General features: G+C 38.5%; 1 protein-coding gene across 1 annotated transcript; it reads right to left on the bottom strand.

Annotated features, from left to right (window-relative positions):
• Positions 1–273: 273 nt before the first annotated feature.
• CCDC39 (coiled-coil domain 39 molecular ruler complex subunit) lies at positions 274–16,728 on the bottom strand (the record flags this gene model as incomplete). Its single annotated transcript, XM_079539635.1, has 20 exons — positions 274–430; positions 1,020–1,108; positions 1,342–1,521; positions 1,660–1,800; positions 3,056–3,162; positions 4,247–4,406; positions 5,146–5,269; positions 6,648–6,856; positions 7,091–7,228; positions 7,702–7,866; positions 8,592–8,786; positions 10,364–10,496; positions 10,843–10,946; positions 11,748–11,939; positions 12,512–12,640; positions 12,724–12,816; positions 13,768–13,926; positions 15,060–15,206; positions 16,196–16,315; positions 16,618–16,728. 20 exons carry the CDS (start codon positions 16,726–16,728, stop codon positions 274–276), a joined length of 2,853 nt encoding a protein of 950 aa, XP_079395761.1.
• Between the last annotated feature and the right edge of the window lie 2,792 nt (positions 16,729–19,520).

Here is a 19,520-nt window from a genome sequence, read left to right as displayed (position 1 = left end):
TAACTAAAACTGACGTTAGTTATGTTAAAGCTATTTTCATTGAGCATGTGAATTACTGGTTTCTAAAAGGTCTCGCAGGTCTTTTGTTCAACAGCAGAATCAGGAAGATATTTAAAGGTTAACTTATGCAAAACATCCATTATAGTAAATAATATATTGCTTACTTTAAGTTTTATTTTAAAGTTATAGTGGTCTAATTGCCAGCAGACCTGCATAAATTAAGTTTCAGCTTAAACAATTTAGAAGCCTTCATCGTGGCCTTCAAAAGATTATTTAAGAGTAGTGATTTGAACTGTCAGAGTTGCTAGTTCTGCTGGATGGTGGTGAACTGGCAGCAGCTGCTTCTGCAGGAATGTTGACAGATAAGTTCAAGTCTATGACTTTGAGCAACGAAGTCTGACTAGAGGCTGAATTTGTGCTTCTGGAGGACCTGAAAAACAAAAATTTATTCATCAGTGTACAAAATCAGTGTCTGTTCTAGGGAAATGCACTACAGAAGTTTGGCAGACATTGACACTAACGGCTTAAGTAACCTGTGGAAATGCTGTTAGACCACACCTGATTCAGTATGTTTCATGCACTGTTAATCAAATGTCCGTTGGAGAGAGGAGAAAGGTAACAATTAAATAGTATAGGCCTGTCTTTCCTGATTAATTACGAAAGGGAGCTTACAAACTTAACAGCCAAGTCTGGTTGAGCTCAAATTTGTGCTTGTAAGACCACTTTGTATGTGAGACCACTTGTAAGTGACAGCACAATTAGAAGAACAGAACAATAACTGCAGAAAAATTAATTTATTTTCAACTGTGAATTTTAAACTTAATTCTGTGCTAAAAATAATCTAGTAGACCGAAAGGAGGGAGAAACTTTCATAGTAAGTGTAAGCAGAGGCAAGACGGAGAAAACCTGCAAGAGTAAGGAATTTTATCGTGTAGGGAATAATTTTGATGTTTTAGCTTTTAGTTTAAAATAAATGAGCACCTCCCCACCCTCCACAAAAGAACACTGTTAGCACTTACCTGCTAGAAGACAGTGAGCTTTGTGTGGATGGCGATCGAGAACTTTGACTACCTCCAACAGAAACAACTGTTGGCAGCTCTAGATTGAACTAGAAAATTTGGAGGAGAAAAAAAGTTGTGTAATAGGATACAGCACAGCAGGAGAGTTTATAATGCTTTGTATTTAAATGTATATTGAAAGCTGATGAGCACATTTTTTTGCTGTTGTACTGTTAAGTACTGTACTTCATTGCTGAATTAGGCAGTTGCACTTGAAAGACACCTTGTCAGTAGGCCTTGATATAAATCAGGATTTTACTGGCAGGTTAACTGGAAAGCTCACCTGGTGAAAGTACTTCTGAAAGGATGTAGTTAAATCAGGATTTGCATTTAGAACATCAGCTAGCAATTTGTTGATGGTTTTGCTGAAGTTCTTCAGTGCACGGAGATCAATGTCTTTCTCTTCCTGTGTTTCTGTTTTAGTTTTCCTTAGGGACTGAATCTCTCTGGAGAGTCTGGAACACTAACATAAGTAAGTTTAAAACATGCTGTGATGGAGATGCAGTTTCCTTGTAGAAACCTGCTGAGTTCAAGTGCTGGGGTCTTAACACAGAACAGCTGTTGACCACTAATGTTACAAGTTGTTAACCAACATACAGACCTGTTTGATAACCCTTTCTAGCTTTGGCTTCTGTTCTTCTATGTCTTTGTTCAGCTGCAATATAACAGTTTGTTTTTCCTTATTTTGCTCTTGAAAGATGGCCTCCTGCTTCAGTAGTGAATCCAAGTTTTTTTCCATGCTCTGCAAATGCATTTGAAGAGTAGTTCTAAGTTGTAAAGCAGTTCTGATGTCCTTTCAGTTTTTGTCAGAGGATCTGTTATTGCTACTACTTGTTTCTAAATGTTGCTCAAGCAAATAGTAGTAATGGTACTGCAGCTCTCTCGGACTATTCAATGGATGAATACTTGCACAAAGGACCACTAATTAATTTAGTAAATTCCCACTGACTTTAAAGGTATGAATAATGAAATTACAGGCATGTGTTTCTAGATGTGGCTGTGAGTTGCATCTACAAATGATTTATGCAGTGTAGTACCAAACATTGCAGAGCCATACTTTCCCTTGCGAGCTGTCCCAAGAAAAATAACATTCTTCATTTGTTTCCCAAGAAAAGAGATGGGATGCAGCAGCTGGAGTGAGCAAAACCAGCTCTATAAGGGTGGCTCTGTTTTCAGTTAACTAATAAAAAGGCAGGAAAGTATATTCTTTAAGAGCTCCCTAGAATTTAATGTCCAATGAAGACAAACCTAGCTTAAGAAAACATTTCTGACATCAAAGAAGAGGGACGACAGCTATGTTATGTGGAGGTAAAATAAGCAAAAAGAATGTTGACCTACAGGCTTGGAACAGTTGTGTAGGGTATAACAGCATGCCTTAGGTTTCTTCTGTTTGAGGATATATTAATTTCAATGTGTGAAATCTTAATTAAGTTATGCTATTTCTTAAGGGCCTGGCATGCTTTCTAATTATAAGTGGAACCAAGAGAAGTCTCCGTTGTGGAGCCTGAACACAGATTATCCTTCTCCTTATAAGAATCACATAGAGCTTCCTCGAGCTAAACTGTAATACTGTGTAGACAAACTGGAGCACCTTTAATACTGATAGACAAAAAAGTGCCAGGGGAGGCAAGATGGGTCGATTTTAAAACCTGCAATACTGGACAAGTTGATACAATGTGCTACAAAGATGTAACTGCTTTCTTGGATGTCAGTGCAGAGCATTATTCACCGTGGATTTGGGATTTTGGATCTGTAAGGCATACGTGACTAAAAAGCCTGCTGTTCAGTTGTGACTCAAGGAAATGCAGATAAGCAGTTTTTAAAGGATATGTAGAGCCTTACATAAAAATTTGCATATATTGATACAAAGTATAAGTTGTAAAAGAGAATGAGGCAAAAGTTGTTCCAGAATTTCCTATTCTTTTGATGAGATGGTTTGTATGGATTGAACTACGTGCTGCAGCCATGTCTGACTGGAACTTTTGCTTGTACTTTACCTTCAGATATTCCTGAAGTTCCCGGACTTGTCTTCGTTTGTATCTGTATTTTTCATCAGCAACCCTTTTCTCTTCTTCTAGTTTCAGTTTTTCCTCATACTCCTCACCTGTGATCCCAAACAATGAGGCAGAGTTGTACACAACACAATTTCCATTTCAAAATAAGTTGTACTTGAATATAGTTGCACTGCAGAATATGACTTTGTTAGTTAAAGTGTTACAGATACCTCAAGATTTAAGATATTTTTGTTACATTCCCTTACTTGTTCCAAATCACTTACTAGCTTTATGGAAGATAATGATTTTAAATCCAGTGTTCTTAGAGCTAGGAGAAGACACACAAGTTAAATATCTTCTAGGATTAAATTTATATAATCGCTCATAGTGATGCTTTTTATAAGCTAAATAAAGGAAGTTCCACTGAAAATAATACAAGATTATGACAGAAATCATAGGTGAAGATAAGTTCCAGAATTCTGAGATTTCCAATATCCAAAAGAGTTTATAGTTCATTATTTTAGCTGACACTACCTTAAAACAGTGCAGTTTCTCTTGCTTTTCTTAATCATTTTCCTGGATGAGAGGTTACTACTTTTTCCTCTCCCCTTCCACGTGAGAACCATATATGATAGCTTAGCTAAAGGATCTGCATTCACTAGGAGTGCGTGTACCTAAGCTGGCTGTAACTGAGCTAGAGTTGCAGTCCAGTTGCTCTGGGTATTTTGTGACCCAGCTAGTTCAGTTGACACCAGAAGCTGATCAGTGGCATAGTTTGTTTTGTACCTGCAATTTGAGCTGGTTACAGTGTGAGATGCAGCACTGCAGGGAAAGTAGTGCTTCTTATGTTGTGCAACTCTATCTACATACTTCATTTGTCATTCCTTTCTCCCATTAATGATTTTCCCAGTAATTATCTTTATGCTCTGCTTCTTCCAAATGTTCCTTTGCAGTATTTATATAGGCCTAGAGGATGTTCACATAAATCAGATGGAAGAATGTGAACGTTTTCTGTGGTTACTCTGCTCAGCCTTGCTGAACTAATAATAGTAGTGTGTCAATTTCACTCCCTTTTGCTACTACAAGTTTAGTCTGGCTGTGATTCATTCTTTTGTGCCACTGCATTTCCCCACTGTATAGCAGTTATACCATCATCTGTAACTCACAGCAAACAGTAATTTACATTTTACATACTTGTCTCAGTGACTTCCTTGAAAGAGTTTCGGTAATTGCTGTTGCAGTTATTAAGTATTTGCAGGGTGTTTTCAAGAGCAACAATTTCATTTTCAGCTTTACTGATCTTTGAATCTAAATCATCACCTTCACGCTTAAGTGCTTCCTTTTCCTGTGCAGCCTGAAAATAAAACTGGTATCTTAGGTGACTGAATGCATACTAAAAACATTAGGACAATTACACAGAGAAGAATATGTTGGATATTTAGGGGGTTAAAATCCTAGGTAAATCCAGAGGTTGTCTTTGTGAGGATTGGACTGAAATTTGAGTTACTGGAAGAAGTAGGTATTTACAACACTAGAAGCTGGATGCACATAAGTCAGTGGGACCCAATGGATTCATTCCAAGTTACTGAAAGAAGGGTTGATGTTTTTGTGAGAACTCTCACAATCATTTTTCAACAGTCTTGGGAATCAGGAGGGGTCCCAGCTGATGGGAAGCTGGGAAGAGTCTTAATTTTCAAGAAAAGAAAGAAGATCCTGGTAACTACAGGCCTGACAGTCTCACTTTGCTGCCTGATAAAATTATGGAGATTATTTTGGGAGTTAGTGAAAAACACATCACAAACAACATAGTCATTGGTTACAGCCAACAGATTCACAAAGGAAAAGTTCTGCTTAACTAACTTAATTTCCTTTTGTGACAAGGTCACCTATCTAGTTCACCGAGAGAGGCCAGCAGATAAAATCTTTTTGGATTTCAGCTAAGAAATCAAGAAATGCATAGATGTTGTACTGAGGGATGTGGTTTAGTGGGAAATATTGGTGATAGGTGGGCGGTTGGAGTGGATGATCTTGGAGGTCTTTTCCAGTCTTGGTGATCCTGTGATTCTAAGTTGAACACAAGCATAATAAAATACCTTTATTACATAGTAGGCCTGAGTTTTCTCCTCTTCTCCTTCAGGTGGCATCATGATAACAGTAAGAATTTCATATCTGCATCTCAGTTTATCAATTTTATTTAGGCAATCTTGAAATTCAGCACTAAAGTATTTGGGGGAAAAATAAATGAGATGAGCAAATGTTTGTCTAGCAGCATTCTGTGTGCAGTTTGCTGCAGCAGCTTAAATTATTGTTAGACCTGCAGCCTGCCTCTCTATGAGGATGCGGGTAAGGCAGCATTTGTGCTGCTCCTGGTTTTTGATGCTTTCTGTATCCTCCCAGCCACAGTCACCTGTTTTTCTGCTTATTTACTGTTTTTAGTTCTAAAATGAGTCAGATTTATTTTCACATTTCAGATCATAACATTATGAAGGGCTGTGCCACAGTCCTCCCTGAAAACGTTTAAAGGTTTGGCATTTAAATCCTGCAGCTGCGCAAGCTGCCCCCTGCTGATCCTATCTTAATATTGCCACTTTGAGATGAGAGCAAGCAACAGCAAGCAAACACCTCAAATCAAATTACATGGAAGTATCAATTAGCTGCGTAATTACCAAAGGAAAAAGACACCCATTCTGTGCTCTTGGTGAGCAGTTAAGTTTTAGTCACACCAATTCATTCTAATTTCCTATTGTGGGGTGGGGTTAGCAGAGGAGTGAATAAAAACCCTGCCACACTTCAGAGTTCAGCTGCTAAAGCATTGATTTTTTACTAGATACAGACACTGGCATTTAAGAGTTAAAGCTTGTTCCAAATGCTTCAGAGTGATTATTGTAGAAGGGAAAAGGTTTTTTTATGTGGTTGCTTTGTCAGATGGCATCTTCTGTATTACAGTACATTGGCAAGAAGTAAGATCCACATAGCTGAGCAGATTTTATTTTTTGCTATATAGAGCAGATAACTAAGTACAGTTTTTTTAATGTAAAAATAAAAGAACACCCATACTGTACGAGTTTTAAACTCTTTGAGTACTTTCTCGTGCTCCAGCCACTGACTGCACATTTCCTGATTATTTTGAAAAATGAAGAGTTGCACACACAACATGTGCTTCAGACAAAATGCCTGCGACTGAGGCTTCTCAATACTGTAGGGGATCTTCAGTAACAGAATAAGTTGTAGTCTCTCACTGATCAGTGAGAATGGACAGCAAAGACAGAGATCTGTCTAGTGGTTAATGCTCCAGTTTTCAGAGAAGATTGCTTGTTAGCCTCAGCTGTTGCAGTACATGACTAACAGCAAGATTTACTTCGTTCTCACTTCCTCCAACCGGTAAAATTGGTTAAAATGCCTTTTTTTCAAGCAAGCTCATATGGAAAAGGTACTTGAGAAAATCTTTTTACTTTGTTTTTTTTCTCAGTTTCAGATGAAAGAACTGAATGAACTGAAGGATGATCGGTTAGGACTTTTATATTTTTAAATGAAGTTTTAAATTGTAATGTTGTTTTGGAGTTGCTGCACCGGGGATTTTGAAAATCAGCATTACCTTATGCGCTGCCGTTCCTGATCCACGAGTCTGATCTGGGAATCCAGCATTGCCTTGTGGATCTTAATTTCCTCAGTCCTTTCTGCTATGGCTTTCTTTAACTCCAACTTCTGCTTTTCCAGTGTTAAAACCTTCTCTGTCTTATTACAGAGTGTATCTTGAAGACGCTTCAATTCCAGTTTTAGGAGATTATCTTCAATCATCATCTCCTATCAAATGCCAGAAAGGTCTCAAACTAAGAAAGTATCATTTTTAGGTAAGATTACAGTGATGAAAATGACTTCAAATAAAAATTGGGGATGGAAGATGTAACATTATAAAATAGGGGTTTGTTATGGATAAAATGTAGTTCCAGGCAAGACAACCAACCTTCACATGAATTTCTGTACATTAGGGGGAAAAATAGTGCCTTGTATTAGAAAAAATGCAAAATAATACAGTACCTGCTTAATGGCTTTAGCTTTTTTTAACTCTTGATCTGATTTCTCATTGAAAAGATTTAGTTCGTTTATCTTGATCATCAGACCACTTGCTTCTTCTCCTGTCTTATCCATTGCTCTTTTGATGAAATGGACATCACTCTGTTTAATTCAATTTTATGTAATTATATGTAGTTATACGTAATTAAGTTATATTTAATTTATTTCTGTTAATGAAAGTTGCACAAAAAGCTACTGGTATATTTAAATGAAAAGAATTAAGTGCTGGAGCCAGGTGCCATAACCATCTTTTGTCCATGTGTCTGTATTCTGCCACATAAGCAGTGCCTAGAGCACTGCAGTCCTGATGGAGAGTGCTGTTGCAATATTGATGTCATTGCTTCATTTGAAGTCTGGTACTTAATTCTTATTTAAACAACATACATACTTCAGCCAATAAGGCAGCATTAATATAATCTTGTATTTTGGTCCATTAAAAAAAATTAAAACATCTGCAGTCATGTCTGGCCACGACTTTGATATTCTTAGTTCATCTTCATAAAACTATCCGACTCCAATAATACTGCAGGCTATAAACATATAACACAGTCAACCTCATGTTCTAAGGAAGATACCTGAAGTTTCTTGTGCTGTGCATTTAAAAGATCATATGCACTTTTCTTTTCTTCCAAGGCTTTCTTAAGTTCAGCAACTTTTTCTTCCAAAACTTGTTTTTCATCTGCATTAACCTCCCCTTCTAACCGTGACAGACGTCTCTGTACTTGCTGAATATAAAAATCCTGTTAAAATATTTGAAAGTGAATTCATAGTCTGAGATAAGCAATTCTAGCCTTCCTATAAAGCTAGAATGCTGGATCTAAATGTTGCTTTAGGATAGTCACCTAATTAAGCTATTGTTTTACAGTAATTTATGGCTTATAGACCTCATAAATGTAAAACATCAGAATATTCTTAGATGACTGATGTGCAGAGATGGCTCAGAAGTAATCTGCTAGAAGAATAACAAAGCACGCTCAGCAGTCTGCTCTAAGGGAGGCTTACAGCATAGCTGCCATCTTGCTGTTACCAGTGGATGCCAATATAAAAGAGCAAATTTTCAAAGTAGTGCATAAGAAATTTGCACAAAATCCAATTAGTAAATAAAAGGATTTTGGCATGTACCTCTTGTATTGCTTTAAAAATTTACCCTGAGGTGTCCATGGTTCACAGGGATCAAAGAAAAGAACTGATTTGAGAAATTAGTGGGAAAAGTATCAGATCCAAAAAGTAACAAGATACATATGAACATAACATAGGTGATACACAGCAAGTTTCAGTTATTTCAATTTTACTGATACATTTAGAGACAGAAATGCAGACTTCAGATTAACACTGCACAGCATTGCAAGAATTTCAAAAGACAGACAGGGATTACAGAACTTGAGCAACTTATTCTCATTATACCTGGGAACAATCAGAATAGAAAAGTGTGTTGACATTTTGCCTGGTTATATATCAGTTTTACCTGGTTATATATCAATTCCTGTTGTTTTAATGCATCTGCATCAAGTCTGCGCAGACGGCTGTTAAGATTTTTAAGTGATGCTCGACTTCCCTCAACTTCTGCCAGAACACATTTCTCCTTATCCATCTGCACCTTTAGCTCCTGAGTTTTCTTGAAAAATACTTCTTTTAGGTGGTCCAGTTCTGCTTCTTTTTCCTAGTGGCAAATTAATCATTAAGTAAGTTGGGAAGATTTATTAATCATATGTAGGGAGCTAAAAAATTTCAATACTATATCCATTAATAAGAATATGGAATTTCACAGGTCTTCAAAATGGCTGTCAATGAAAAAAACTGACTCAAGAGAAAAGGTTTTTTGCCTTAACTTTGATCTTATCCTATTATATGAACTTAAGTACACATTTGTACATCACTTCCTTATCCACAGAGGTAAGTTACCACTGACACAGGAATCGGTCCAGTAAATGAGGTCTGAGGAGGGTTTGCTAGGACAAAGACAGTGCTGAACATTTCAGGGAACCAGGAATGTTATGGAACAGAATAGAATTTGTTTTTTGAGTAACCCTAACAAGAAGGCAGCTCTCTTCCTTCCCATCCTTCCACTACTCCCCGCCACGACCCCAAATGACAAAAGACCTTCCAAAGCTCAGGCAGCTCTGTATACTTGTTTCTTGTAAGGTACACTGCAAAAATGAGATAAGTGGCATTGCTGCCTTTGAGAGTCCTGTTCTGAAAGGCTCAATTATCTTTACTACAGCTCCAGTACAGAGTCTGAATATGCACATTCTAATTAATAAAGCAAAACACTACAGAATTCACTCTTCAAATTGATTAAAAGTGCACTTATTTTTGATTTTATAAGTATGCATTGTGAATTTTGCTTGTGAATGATCTTGCTGGCTTTAGTAACGTTGTAAGATGAATTAGATCCTTTAGAAGTTCATTACCAGATTCACCCATCAGATTTTTTTGTAGCTGAACTTGACAGCAAGTGTAATTCCTAATCAAAAACTCAGGATGGAAAAAGCAAGGTGAGTTTAGTATTGAATCTATTAAGGACTATAGAATTTTGCACTGACTTCAGCAGACCCTGGATCATACTCAAGCAGAGGAACTGAAGAAGTAAGCTTTTTAATTTCCTGTGTCCAATTTTGAGGTATATTTCTGAACCTAGTGGAAATAATTACTGATTCATCAACTGAAACTGGATCAAGATTTGACCTTATTTTCATAGTCTCTCTTGCATATCTAAATGATTTAGTAGAATTTTTCCCCCCTCTCTTTAAATGTGGTTGTCAATAGCACAAGGATATTCAGTAAGCTTGGTGGCACAACAGTGTATTGGCAGAGATAGAAGAAGTATCAGAGCACTAAAGCGTAAAATGGCGAGATTTCATCCACATTGTTCCTGTAAGTATCTCTTCACAGCAAATTAATAGATGCCACAAAAAGTCATGTGTAGCTAATGTTGATGGAAAGCATCTTTCTGACTAATACATTAAAATACTCTTCAAGAATAGCGCATCCAAGTTAAAATACTACCCTGAAGCTCCAGAGCTGCCAAGCTCAGTGTCATCTTAGGTTATCCGCCACAGACGCGAGTAGAGAAACCCTGCTAATGGTTTAGCCACCCTGGTAATAGTTTTAAGTAGCAGTAAGTAGGTTTTTCATTTTAATGGAGTGTTTTATTATTCCAACTTAAGTGTTTGTTCTAGAAAGAGCTTGCAAATTCAAATGAACCTTCATTTATAGAAGCCATAAAAACATTTTTACCTTGAATGTTTTCTCTTCTTCCTTTAGCATTTCTTCCATTCTCAAAGCATTGTCTTCTGCACTGAGCGTCTTCTCAGTTACAAGCTTCAACTTGTTGGAAAGACCTGCATTTCTTTCTTTAAGGAAGCTCAGTCTAAACAAAAATAGATGATTTAACAAGTTGCATGCATGTTGCACTTAAAACACCTCTAAAATCAAATATCAAGTATCTTACTGAGCAGCTGCCTAATAACACAGACTGAACTGGAAGCTGTGATAACCACGGTCCTAGCTGGCTGTTTCACTCCCTTTAATAAACAGTGGTTACCAGGAATATTTTCTAACTAAGAAATTGCTGTACACAGTAGTAAAGTAGACATGAAATAACCAGAAGCTGGGAGGCTTTAATAATTAACGTTATTTAAGATTCTTCGCTAGAAGAAGGATCTGATTATATCTGTAATTCTTACAAACTGTATTTTTAAAAGTCTGTTTCTTACCTGGCTTTTTTTTCCTCAGTTTCTTTCTTCATATTAGTTACCTGTATTCTTAAAGACTCCAGATGAGAAGCAGTTCTGTTCACAGTGGATTTCAAAATGTCCAGCTAATAAATTAATTAGGAAATCAGTACATGAACCACCTGGTATGGAAAACCTGTCCAACTTAATTCAACTGTATTTTATTAAATTTTTAAATTATTAAACTTTTAAATTGCCAAGATTGCAGAGTAGCCCAGTAAAACCATTTTCTTGAGAAAACTTACTCAGGTAATCTAAGTGTATCCCTCCTGCACAGATTCATGAACTACCTCCTGGAACAACTACTACAGATATTTAAGTAATGAAGCAATGTGGCTCATTTCTGGCTCTAAATGCAGATTAAATATAAGTATAAACAACATCAAACATTTCTTATTCACAGGAGAGTTGCCTTTGATTAGAAAGCTATGAGAAAATGTTTTTCAAGAATTTTAATCTGACTCCCTGGGCAATCAACGCTCATTTCTGGCAGTACAGGACAGGAATTGTTCGAAAGACATTTCTCTGATCTGTATACAGTACTGGAGTCTAGGTACAGTAAAAGCCAGACCCATCTGAAGCATCTAATAGTGTTATATCATTTAAGAGCAAATGAATTCATTTAATTCCATCACCACAGAGAACACAAGCTCATTTCAGTGGCTGTATGCTTGCTTTTCTTCAGTGCTGTCGATGAAGGGTTTAAATTCAGGCTTAAGATCTAAATAATCAAGAGTAAACTGGGAAGAACAGATGTTTTGTTGAACTATTGAAGAGTGTAGTATGTGAACAGAAAAGGAAATGCTATTCATGTATTTCCTCCATCTAATCAAAATTAAGAAATTATAGCTTCAGTTTGGTTTTCTGCACTGACTGGACATCCTCACCTCGTTCTCCAGCTGAACTCTGTAAGCATCCTGAGTTTGATACTCTCTCCGGAGACTGGTTGCTTCTCGCTCAGCAACAGAAATTCGTTTTTCATATTCCATATTATTAATAGTTTCATTCACTAAAAAGGAAGCCTTCTCTTTCAGCACACTTTCTTTCTTTCGCATCTCCTGTTTTAACTCTGCTAGTAGCTATTGGGAGAAAAACACTTTAGGTTTTCTTACATTATGTAACGTGTTAGATTAGAGCAAAACCAAAAGACAGATTACTGTTAAGACTTCTTGTACATTTGTTCACAGATTGTAGAAATGCTAACTCCTTCCAATTCTAAAGGTTCACCGTTTTCTTTTCTTTTCTTTATATCACAGCCCAGACATAATCCCCTCACTGCTGCTGTCTTTGCACTCTAAGAAATAAATAACACTCCATCTTGTCGCTTCTTAGATTCTTAGGTCATACAAAAGAGCAGTACTGAAACTGGCATGCATTGCATTTTCAGACTGAAAATTAAACCTGATACAGCATCAAGCAGAGCACTATTATTTACACTGAGAGAGAATGCTTTCAAAATAAATTCTGACTATGTTTCACAAATAGATGGACTTTGAAAACACCTTCATAAAATAGAGGTCAACAAAAAGAACACTAAGCATCTAAAAAAACCAAACAATTGTTCTCATGAGTAAGTGGCAAAATTTCTCTCAATCTCACAGATAGAAAAGTAGGCTGACATAGTGATACAAATCAGGCAAAGCAGTTTTACCAAAGCACAGTGATCGATCTGTTGATCTCTTTTTTGCATCTGCTGTATTGCGTTCTCCCACTGCCTGATGACTTCTTGCCTTTCATGGTGAACTCTGCGAAAATCTTCAGCTGTCTTGTCGAGCTCCATCTGCTTAGTAAAAGCATTCCTGTGATTTCTTGTTTTAAAAAAATTGTACATAAAAAGATACTTCAAGAACTTCATGGACAAACCTGAGCAGTTATGGTTTCTGTAAGCTCATTATCAAGAGCTCTGCGTTTCTGATTTGCTTGCACGGTCAACTTTTCTACCTGAAGGATTAGTGCCTGAAATGAAATGATATGAAAATAGTCTGTATTTAAAAGTAAATATATTTAAAATCTTAAATTTCTAAAACTCTGCAGCAACTGAGGATGGAGTTATTGAGGCATCCATTTTATTGTATTTTACAGAACAAAGAACTAAGAACCCAAATTTTTCTTCGTACAAGAGGCCATAATCTTATGTCCCTAGGCCCAGACTGGAGCAAGGCCAAAGGAACCTTTTCACCACGTACATAATGTGCGTGTGGACTCCTTGCCACCAGCTGTTTCACCCAACTCTTCTTAGCATACCATGTGACTTGCTAATGGAGATGTTATCAGTGAGACTATGAGTCTAAATTAAAGTTTTGTGGTTAAATATTTAATGACTAAAAAGCAGGTTTCTCCCCACTGTATTTCAAAGCTAAAAAGAAGGGATACTTATAAATTAATGTTGTAGTTGGGAACGAACCATTAGGAAGTCTGAACTTGTGATGGGAGTGTCTATTTATATGCATGTATAATATTCATTACTCTTGCATGAAATAGCAATCTTTTATACTAAGTAATATTAAAAATTTTAGTTCTAATGAGAAAATCTACGTTACTTTTCCAAATTTGACTCACATTATTGAACAAACTTCCTGCTGAATTAAGTGTAATTGTCAGCTATCTAATTTTTTTTTACTAGCTATTTGTACATTTTCTCAGAAAATTTCAAACTTAAATGTTACCCTTACAGAGAAAGAAGTTATTGTCTTCAGTAATGCATTTCATCTTTTGTCAAACATGTTCTCTCTTATCTTTGAAATGAGCCTTCTTCAAGCACTCTTGTGCTAATTAGAAATCATGAGTTTAAACTGTACAAAATCTCAGTCTTACCTGATCTGACAACATAACAAAGTCTTTAGCTGCTAAAAAAAGAAATATGTTTTCCTGGTTTTGTTTCTGAAAATCGCAGTCATTTCTACTTACTCCTAGTTTCCCTTCATCTTGTTGTGCATATTTCTGGATTGTGATAATATCATTATCTTTGCGATTTGATTCCTTTATCCAACTCTCCAAAACTTCCTCATCGCAGTTCATCTGTTGTTTTAAGCTTTCCAACTTCTTCGTGGTTTTATTTATAGTATTCTAATAAAACGTGAAATAAATTTAAGGGTTGATATTAAATAGCTAATAATTAATAATTAAATAATAATATTAATTAATATTATATATTTATATATATAATTATATAATTATTAATATAATAATAATTAACAAATATTAATTAAATAATAATTAATAATAAAAAGTAATTGAAACAACTGCTTCAAGCACTGTAGCAAGTTTACACACATATTGTTGTCAACAGAATCCATAAGTAGTTTGAGTTGGTTTTGTTTGTTTTTTGTGTCCAATAATTGAGAAGTGCTAATATATGTCCTAAAGAAGAAACAAGGCAATAAGTTATCAGAAACCTAAAATGCAAACGATTTTAACCAGAAAAGTCAGTTCTTTGCAAGTGACACCCATGTGCAAGATGTTTGCACCACATAATAAACTGATCTGAGGCAACACAGGGAAGTTTCTCTCTCACACATTCAGCGCCTCGTTCTTAGATCCTTATCCTGTGTATGAATTTACAGATGGTCCCGGATGACTGTGAAGAGACTTCCTGATATAAATATGATAGTATCTGGATGCAGCTGAATAGCAACGATATCTTCATTCTGCTACCTTGTCTTGAGAGAGTGGAGAGTACAAAGTGACATAACAAGAAGAAAGAGATTGTGGAAAGTAAAAATGTAAATAATTTGTAGAAAAATAAGAGACTGTTCCGTAAAATATGAAGATGCTGTAGTTATACAGCATTCAATTTTAATCTTTTTTTTTCCTTTATGTAAAGCACCCTTTGCATTTCAAAATCATACCCTGAATTTACTGTAGGGGGGAAAGAAGACTTGACACCAACAATCTAATCTGTGAACCATAAAGAAAAACAACTTCCAGAGTTATCAAGATAGGGGCATAGATGTGTGGCTGTGTATCTGGCATTAAGAATTGAAATCTTTCAATATCTAGTTAATATTTGCTAAGTTTCGACCAGTTTGTGCAAGGAGAACCTAAGTGTCATTCTATGTACCTTATTATGGTTTAAAAATTTTAATTATAGACAGATCTCTCGAATCTCATAATATTATTTCTGTAACTGCAAGTGAGGACAAAAGTAATAAAATTTAACTGCAATACTGAAGTTCTTCTACAAAAGTTTTGAAACTTACTTCTTGATTGTTTTTCTTTTCTCTTAAGGAAACGGTCTCATCTTCCAGACGTTTGATCTCACTTTTAAGACGTCCATGTTCTCTTTCAGCAAGGGCTTTAAAGTGTTGTTCAGTTTCAATTTCATTCTCTCTGGCTTTGTAAAGAGACTAGAGAATAACAGAGTTCAGCATTTTACAACAGACAACAGGCCCTCATCACCAATCAACCAAAAGAGAGGACATGATTTTGTCATGTAAATGCATTTTTATGTAAATATTGTATTTATACACACATTGTATCAGATACCCCAGATCAACCATGTATAGCCCTAGGAACCCAAGTCAAAGATATTTCACCCTAAATTCAGGATACTGATCTTCCAAAGTCTAAATAGTCTAAATCTTAGTGTCTTAGAATAAAAATCTTAATCTCACAGCAGCTTTAAGTAAGATTCAGAAGGTACAGGGAATTAAATGCTTTGATTGTTCTGTGCTGAGAGAGACCACCAGGCTGGCCTACAGCAGTATCATGTCTAATCTTTCTGACAAAGTGATTTGACAGGATTTTTCACCTACATAATACAAATCTGTCACTTTCTAGAGGCTTCTCTTGCGTGGTATGTGCTGCCTCTTTCCTCACTCGCCAATTAAAGTGTGCAGCTAGCACAGTGGCAGGAAAGTTGTTCAGCTGCAGGACAGTTTCTCAACTTTAGAGGTGTGCAGCTGTGACTTGGAAGTCTTTAGAAAGCTAAGCAGCCCATTTTAGCCAATTGACTCACAACAAAAGTGCACTCTTGCACCTTTACCATCTCATTCTTCTTTAGAATCTGACAATTAACTCTTGACTGTTAAAAAGGTTAGAAATGGTTTTCCCTAACACTCATTTTCTTCTTTGACTTTTTTTTTTACATCTAAACTGTGTCCTTTTTGGCTTTTTTTCCAGGTACCATCATTTGATCCAGGAAGGATCTTTTTATGGACCATCAACTGCCATCACTGGGGGCCACAGTTTGAGTTGTGTTTCTTGTGAAAGTCCCAGATGAAAGGCCAGAGGAACTCCTGCAAAGCTGCTACGCAGGGACTCCGACCACAGACAGGCGCTCAGATCGCAGCGCTGCCTGAGCGTCAGTGACAGGCCTGCCGGGTGGCCAGTTTACCTGGGTGAAGCTGAACTCCTGCCTCACGTTCTTCAAGTGAGATGTCATCGCTTCCACGCGCTCTTCAAAGTCGGTCAGCTGATTTTGCAGGTTCGTTTTTTCTCTCTCCATCTTCTGTAGCTGTTTAAGAGTTAGAACTGTCAATAAAACCGTTGGAGGGCAGTGCTTTTTACCTGCAACTTCTTGCTCAAAGAAGCCAAGTGAAATGTTGAAACATTTTTAACAAGCGGCAAAAGCAGCCGTTAAGTGCTGCTGCGGATCAAGGTAACCGAGGCTGCCGGCACCCAGCAGCGGCCAGCACACAGACGTGTCCCAGGCGCTCCCGAGCTCCGCGGGCCGACCTGCCGGAGCCTCCCTCGCCCCTCCGCCGTGTGTGAACCTCGGCTCCGCCCCACAGCCCCGCGGCCGCAGCCCGCGCTCACGTCGTCCTCCAGCGCCCTGTTCTCCGCGTCGGCCACGGGCACGGCGTAGCCATCGTCCCACTGGAGCTCGGCCAGCACCGAGGCGGTGGAGCGGCCGCCGGTGCTCTGCATGGCCTCAGGTACGAGGAGGAGGGCGGCCGAGCGCCTTAGCAACCGCGGCCCCGGTAACCAAACGGGAAGTGCGGAGCCGGGAGCCGCCTCCCGCCCCGCCCCGCCCCGCCCCGCGGGGAGAGCGACTGTGCGCGCGGCGCTCCTCGCGCCTCCCTGGCAGAGAGCGTCGGCTCGTCCGCACCGAAGCTTATGTTCTGTGTAATGAGACCTCAAAAACACAGCAGGTCTTTCTCAATTTCACGTTTATTTATTTATTTTGCAGTTCTTTCTGCCTCCTTGGCTCTAACAGGCAGAGCGGGCTGCTTTTTACTGAGCGGAGGGATTCTGGTTGCTCACCAGGGGTTCTTGCTGCACGGTACCACAGGCAGCCCGACTCCTAAGAGGAAAAGAGCTGTTTAGCTCATTAGATTGGTGAGCAAAAATCCGCCTGCCTCTTAACGCAGCAGTTCAGCATTTCCCCTCGCCTTGGGTGAGCTCTGATACCAGAAGCGCCTCCAGGCTGTTCCTCCCTCCTTTGTCCCCTTTTATGCCCCTCTGGCTCCCGGTGCCCTTTATTCCTGCGCTTCCAGGCATCACAAGGCTGTGGCCGCGGTACCTCCTGGGCAGCACGAGGTGAAGTGAGTGTAGGTGGAGAGCAAAGGTTTATGTTCTGGTTTGAGCTTGTATGTTTGTGGTGTGAGAAAAGCGAGGGCTGCAATGTGAGTCCTTCCTTGGTCGGTAGGAAGGTAAGGGAGAAGCTTGCTGTCCACTGGTGCGAAATCCAGAAAGTTCTAAGAGCTTGCAGCAAGGCACGAGCAGGGCTGTTTGTAGAATTATTTGAAGGCAACTTTACCTGTAACTGCTTGTAACCTCACTGAACTTGAACTCCTCAGGCTGAAATGCCTTCAGCAGACAGGCTGCTCACAGCCCATCAGAATCCCACCTGGTTCAGTGCTCTGTGCCCCAGCATGCTCCATCACAGCTGGGCCGGTGTGAGTGCTCAGCTCACCTGTTACTGGTAATGCCAAATAATAGATTGCCATAGAGCGCCTGCTGCACGCACTGTTTCTGAACCGGCTGCTAGTGTTATCTCTTAACAGGTGTCTTGAACCTGAATTTATTTATATTTCTGGGTTGGGAAGCATCCCCTACCACTGAATTTGGTTGTTCCTGGATGAAGAAAGGCATTCTAGACTTTGAAGGAAATATAATCTTGCTGCAGAAACCTTCTGTTGGTAACTGTCTTGTTGTCTGCTTGAAGCATTAACTCATCTTCTCCTGCAGCAGCATAACATTTACTCTCAAAAAGGAGAGATGAAACTATGTAGAAGTAGCTGCTAGGAGTCCAGCTTAAAGAAAGATGACTTTGTATCCTTAGGAAAAGATATACTTAGAAGGTTAAATAAGTACTGTTAGGTCTTTGAAGGCTTAATAGGTGAAAAAGCATGAAATAAATTAATCAGAGCACAATTAAAATGTGCTTGTTGGAGAAGGTTTGGGGAAGGGGTTTGCAGTGAGTTTGAATACAGAACATGGTTCTGTGGCATGGTAGCAACAGTGACTGTATTGAGAAACAATGATGTTAGTAGACAGCTGTATATAATGCTTCTGGAGAAGAAAAGATCACTGAAAAACAGTGGAAGTCAGGCCTGATGTGAATATATTAAAATGGCAACGTGCTATTTTTGGGGGATTATTGTGGGTATTCCGTTGTTGGTTACTTCACCCCTGAGAAAAGTCACTCAAGTTCTTTACAGCACCAGAAGAAAACAGAAAAGCAGTGCTAGGAGGCAACTTGGGTTTTTACAAAGAGGAATGCTGCAAGAAATCTAGCATGCAAGCTAACTGAAACAAATATGCCACTAGGAGGATCTCTGTTGTCTTATGTGGCACAGTGAGTGGTTCTGAGTTGTGCTGAAACGTGTTTTTGAAGAAGCAAGCTTAGCAGCACCGATGTGCAGCAGGCAAAGGTTGTCTGTGGCTTGGGACAGAAATTAACTGCACACAGCTTCCTGTCACAGTTCTGTCTGCCCTCTGGATGTATGTTTTGAACTCAGGCTTCTTAAGGCCTTGCATTCTTGGTTCTAGCATATGTGGAAAAGACTTGAAAAATGATGTGAAGGCAGCTGGCTTTTCAGAATAAATTCTTAGGACAAACAAGTGTCAGTTCTGTATCAGAAATGAAGATGATCAGAAAACAAATCAGTATAAAGTGTGATTTGCTGCTGTGAACAAAAGGCAGAATCCACACCTGTTGGGAAGGTGCTGGGTGAAAGGAGTGCCAGCTGAGGGCTGTACTTTTTTACCTGCTGCAAGTAGTGCACCAAGAGCTGGATTCACAGACTGCAGTTAGATGGCCTGGTAGAAGGGAAGGGTTGATGGTAGAAGCTATGAAAGAGCTTTGCTGTGGTATGTGATATGCTTAAGGGCCCCTTCTCCCCATACCCAGGATCAATTCATCTCACAACTTGTCTCGCAGGGATTTTAAATCAACATCTGTGATGAAATGTGATATTGTTGTGATGATCTGCTGTCATCCTAAAAGAGCTTCTGTACTACTAATGTGAGACCACACAGCGCTTGACCACAGGAAAGCAAATTACTGGATTATCGTTAGGGGAGCAGTTCTGTTCACAAACATTCAGCGGAGAAACGTTAATTTATAAGCATGTAATGTGACGTGTACAGTTAAGAAGCCAGACCAAAATCATCTTAATGCAGTTAAAATGCATCCCAAACTTCTGAATTCTTGTACCCACGTGTGGTCTGTTTATATTTAAGCACAGCACTTTATAAATAGTGTTTGAGATGTA

Source organism: Tetrao urogallus, assembly GCF_951394365.1.
Source record: "Tetrao urogallus genome assembly, chromosome: 9".
Taxonomy (NCBI): domain Eukaryota; kingdom Metazoa; phylum Chordata; class Aves; order Galliformes; family Phasianidae; genus Tetrao; species Tetrao urogallus.
The sequence above is the reverse complement of the archived record's forward strand: the minus strand, read 5'-3'. Positions and strand labels throughout refer to the sequence as shown.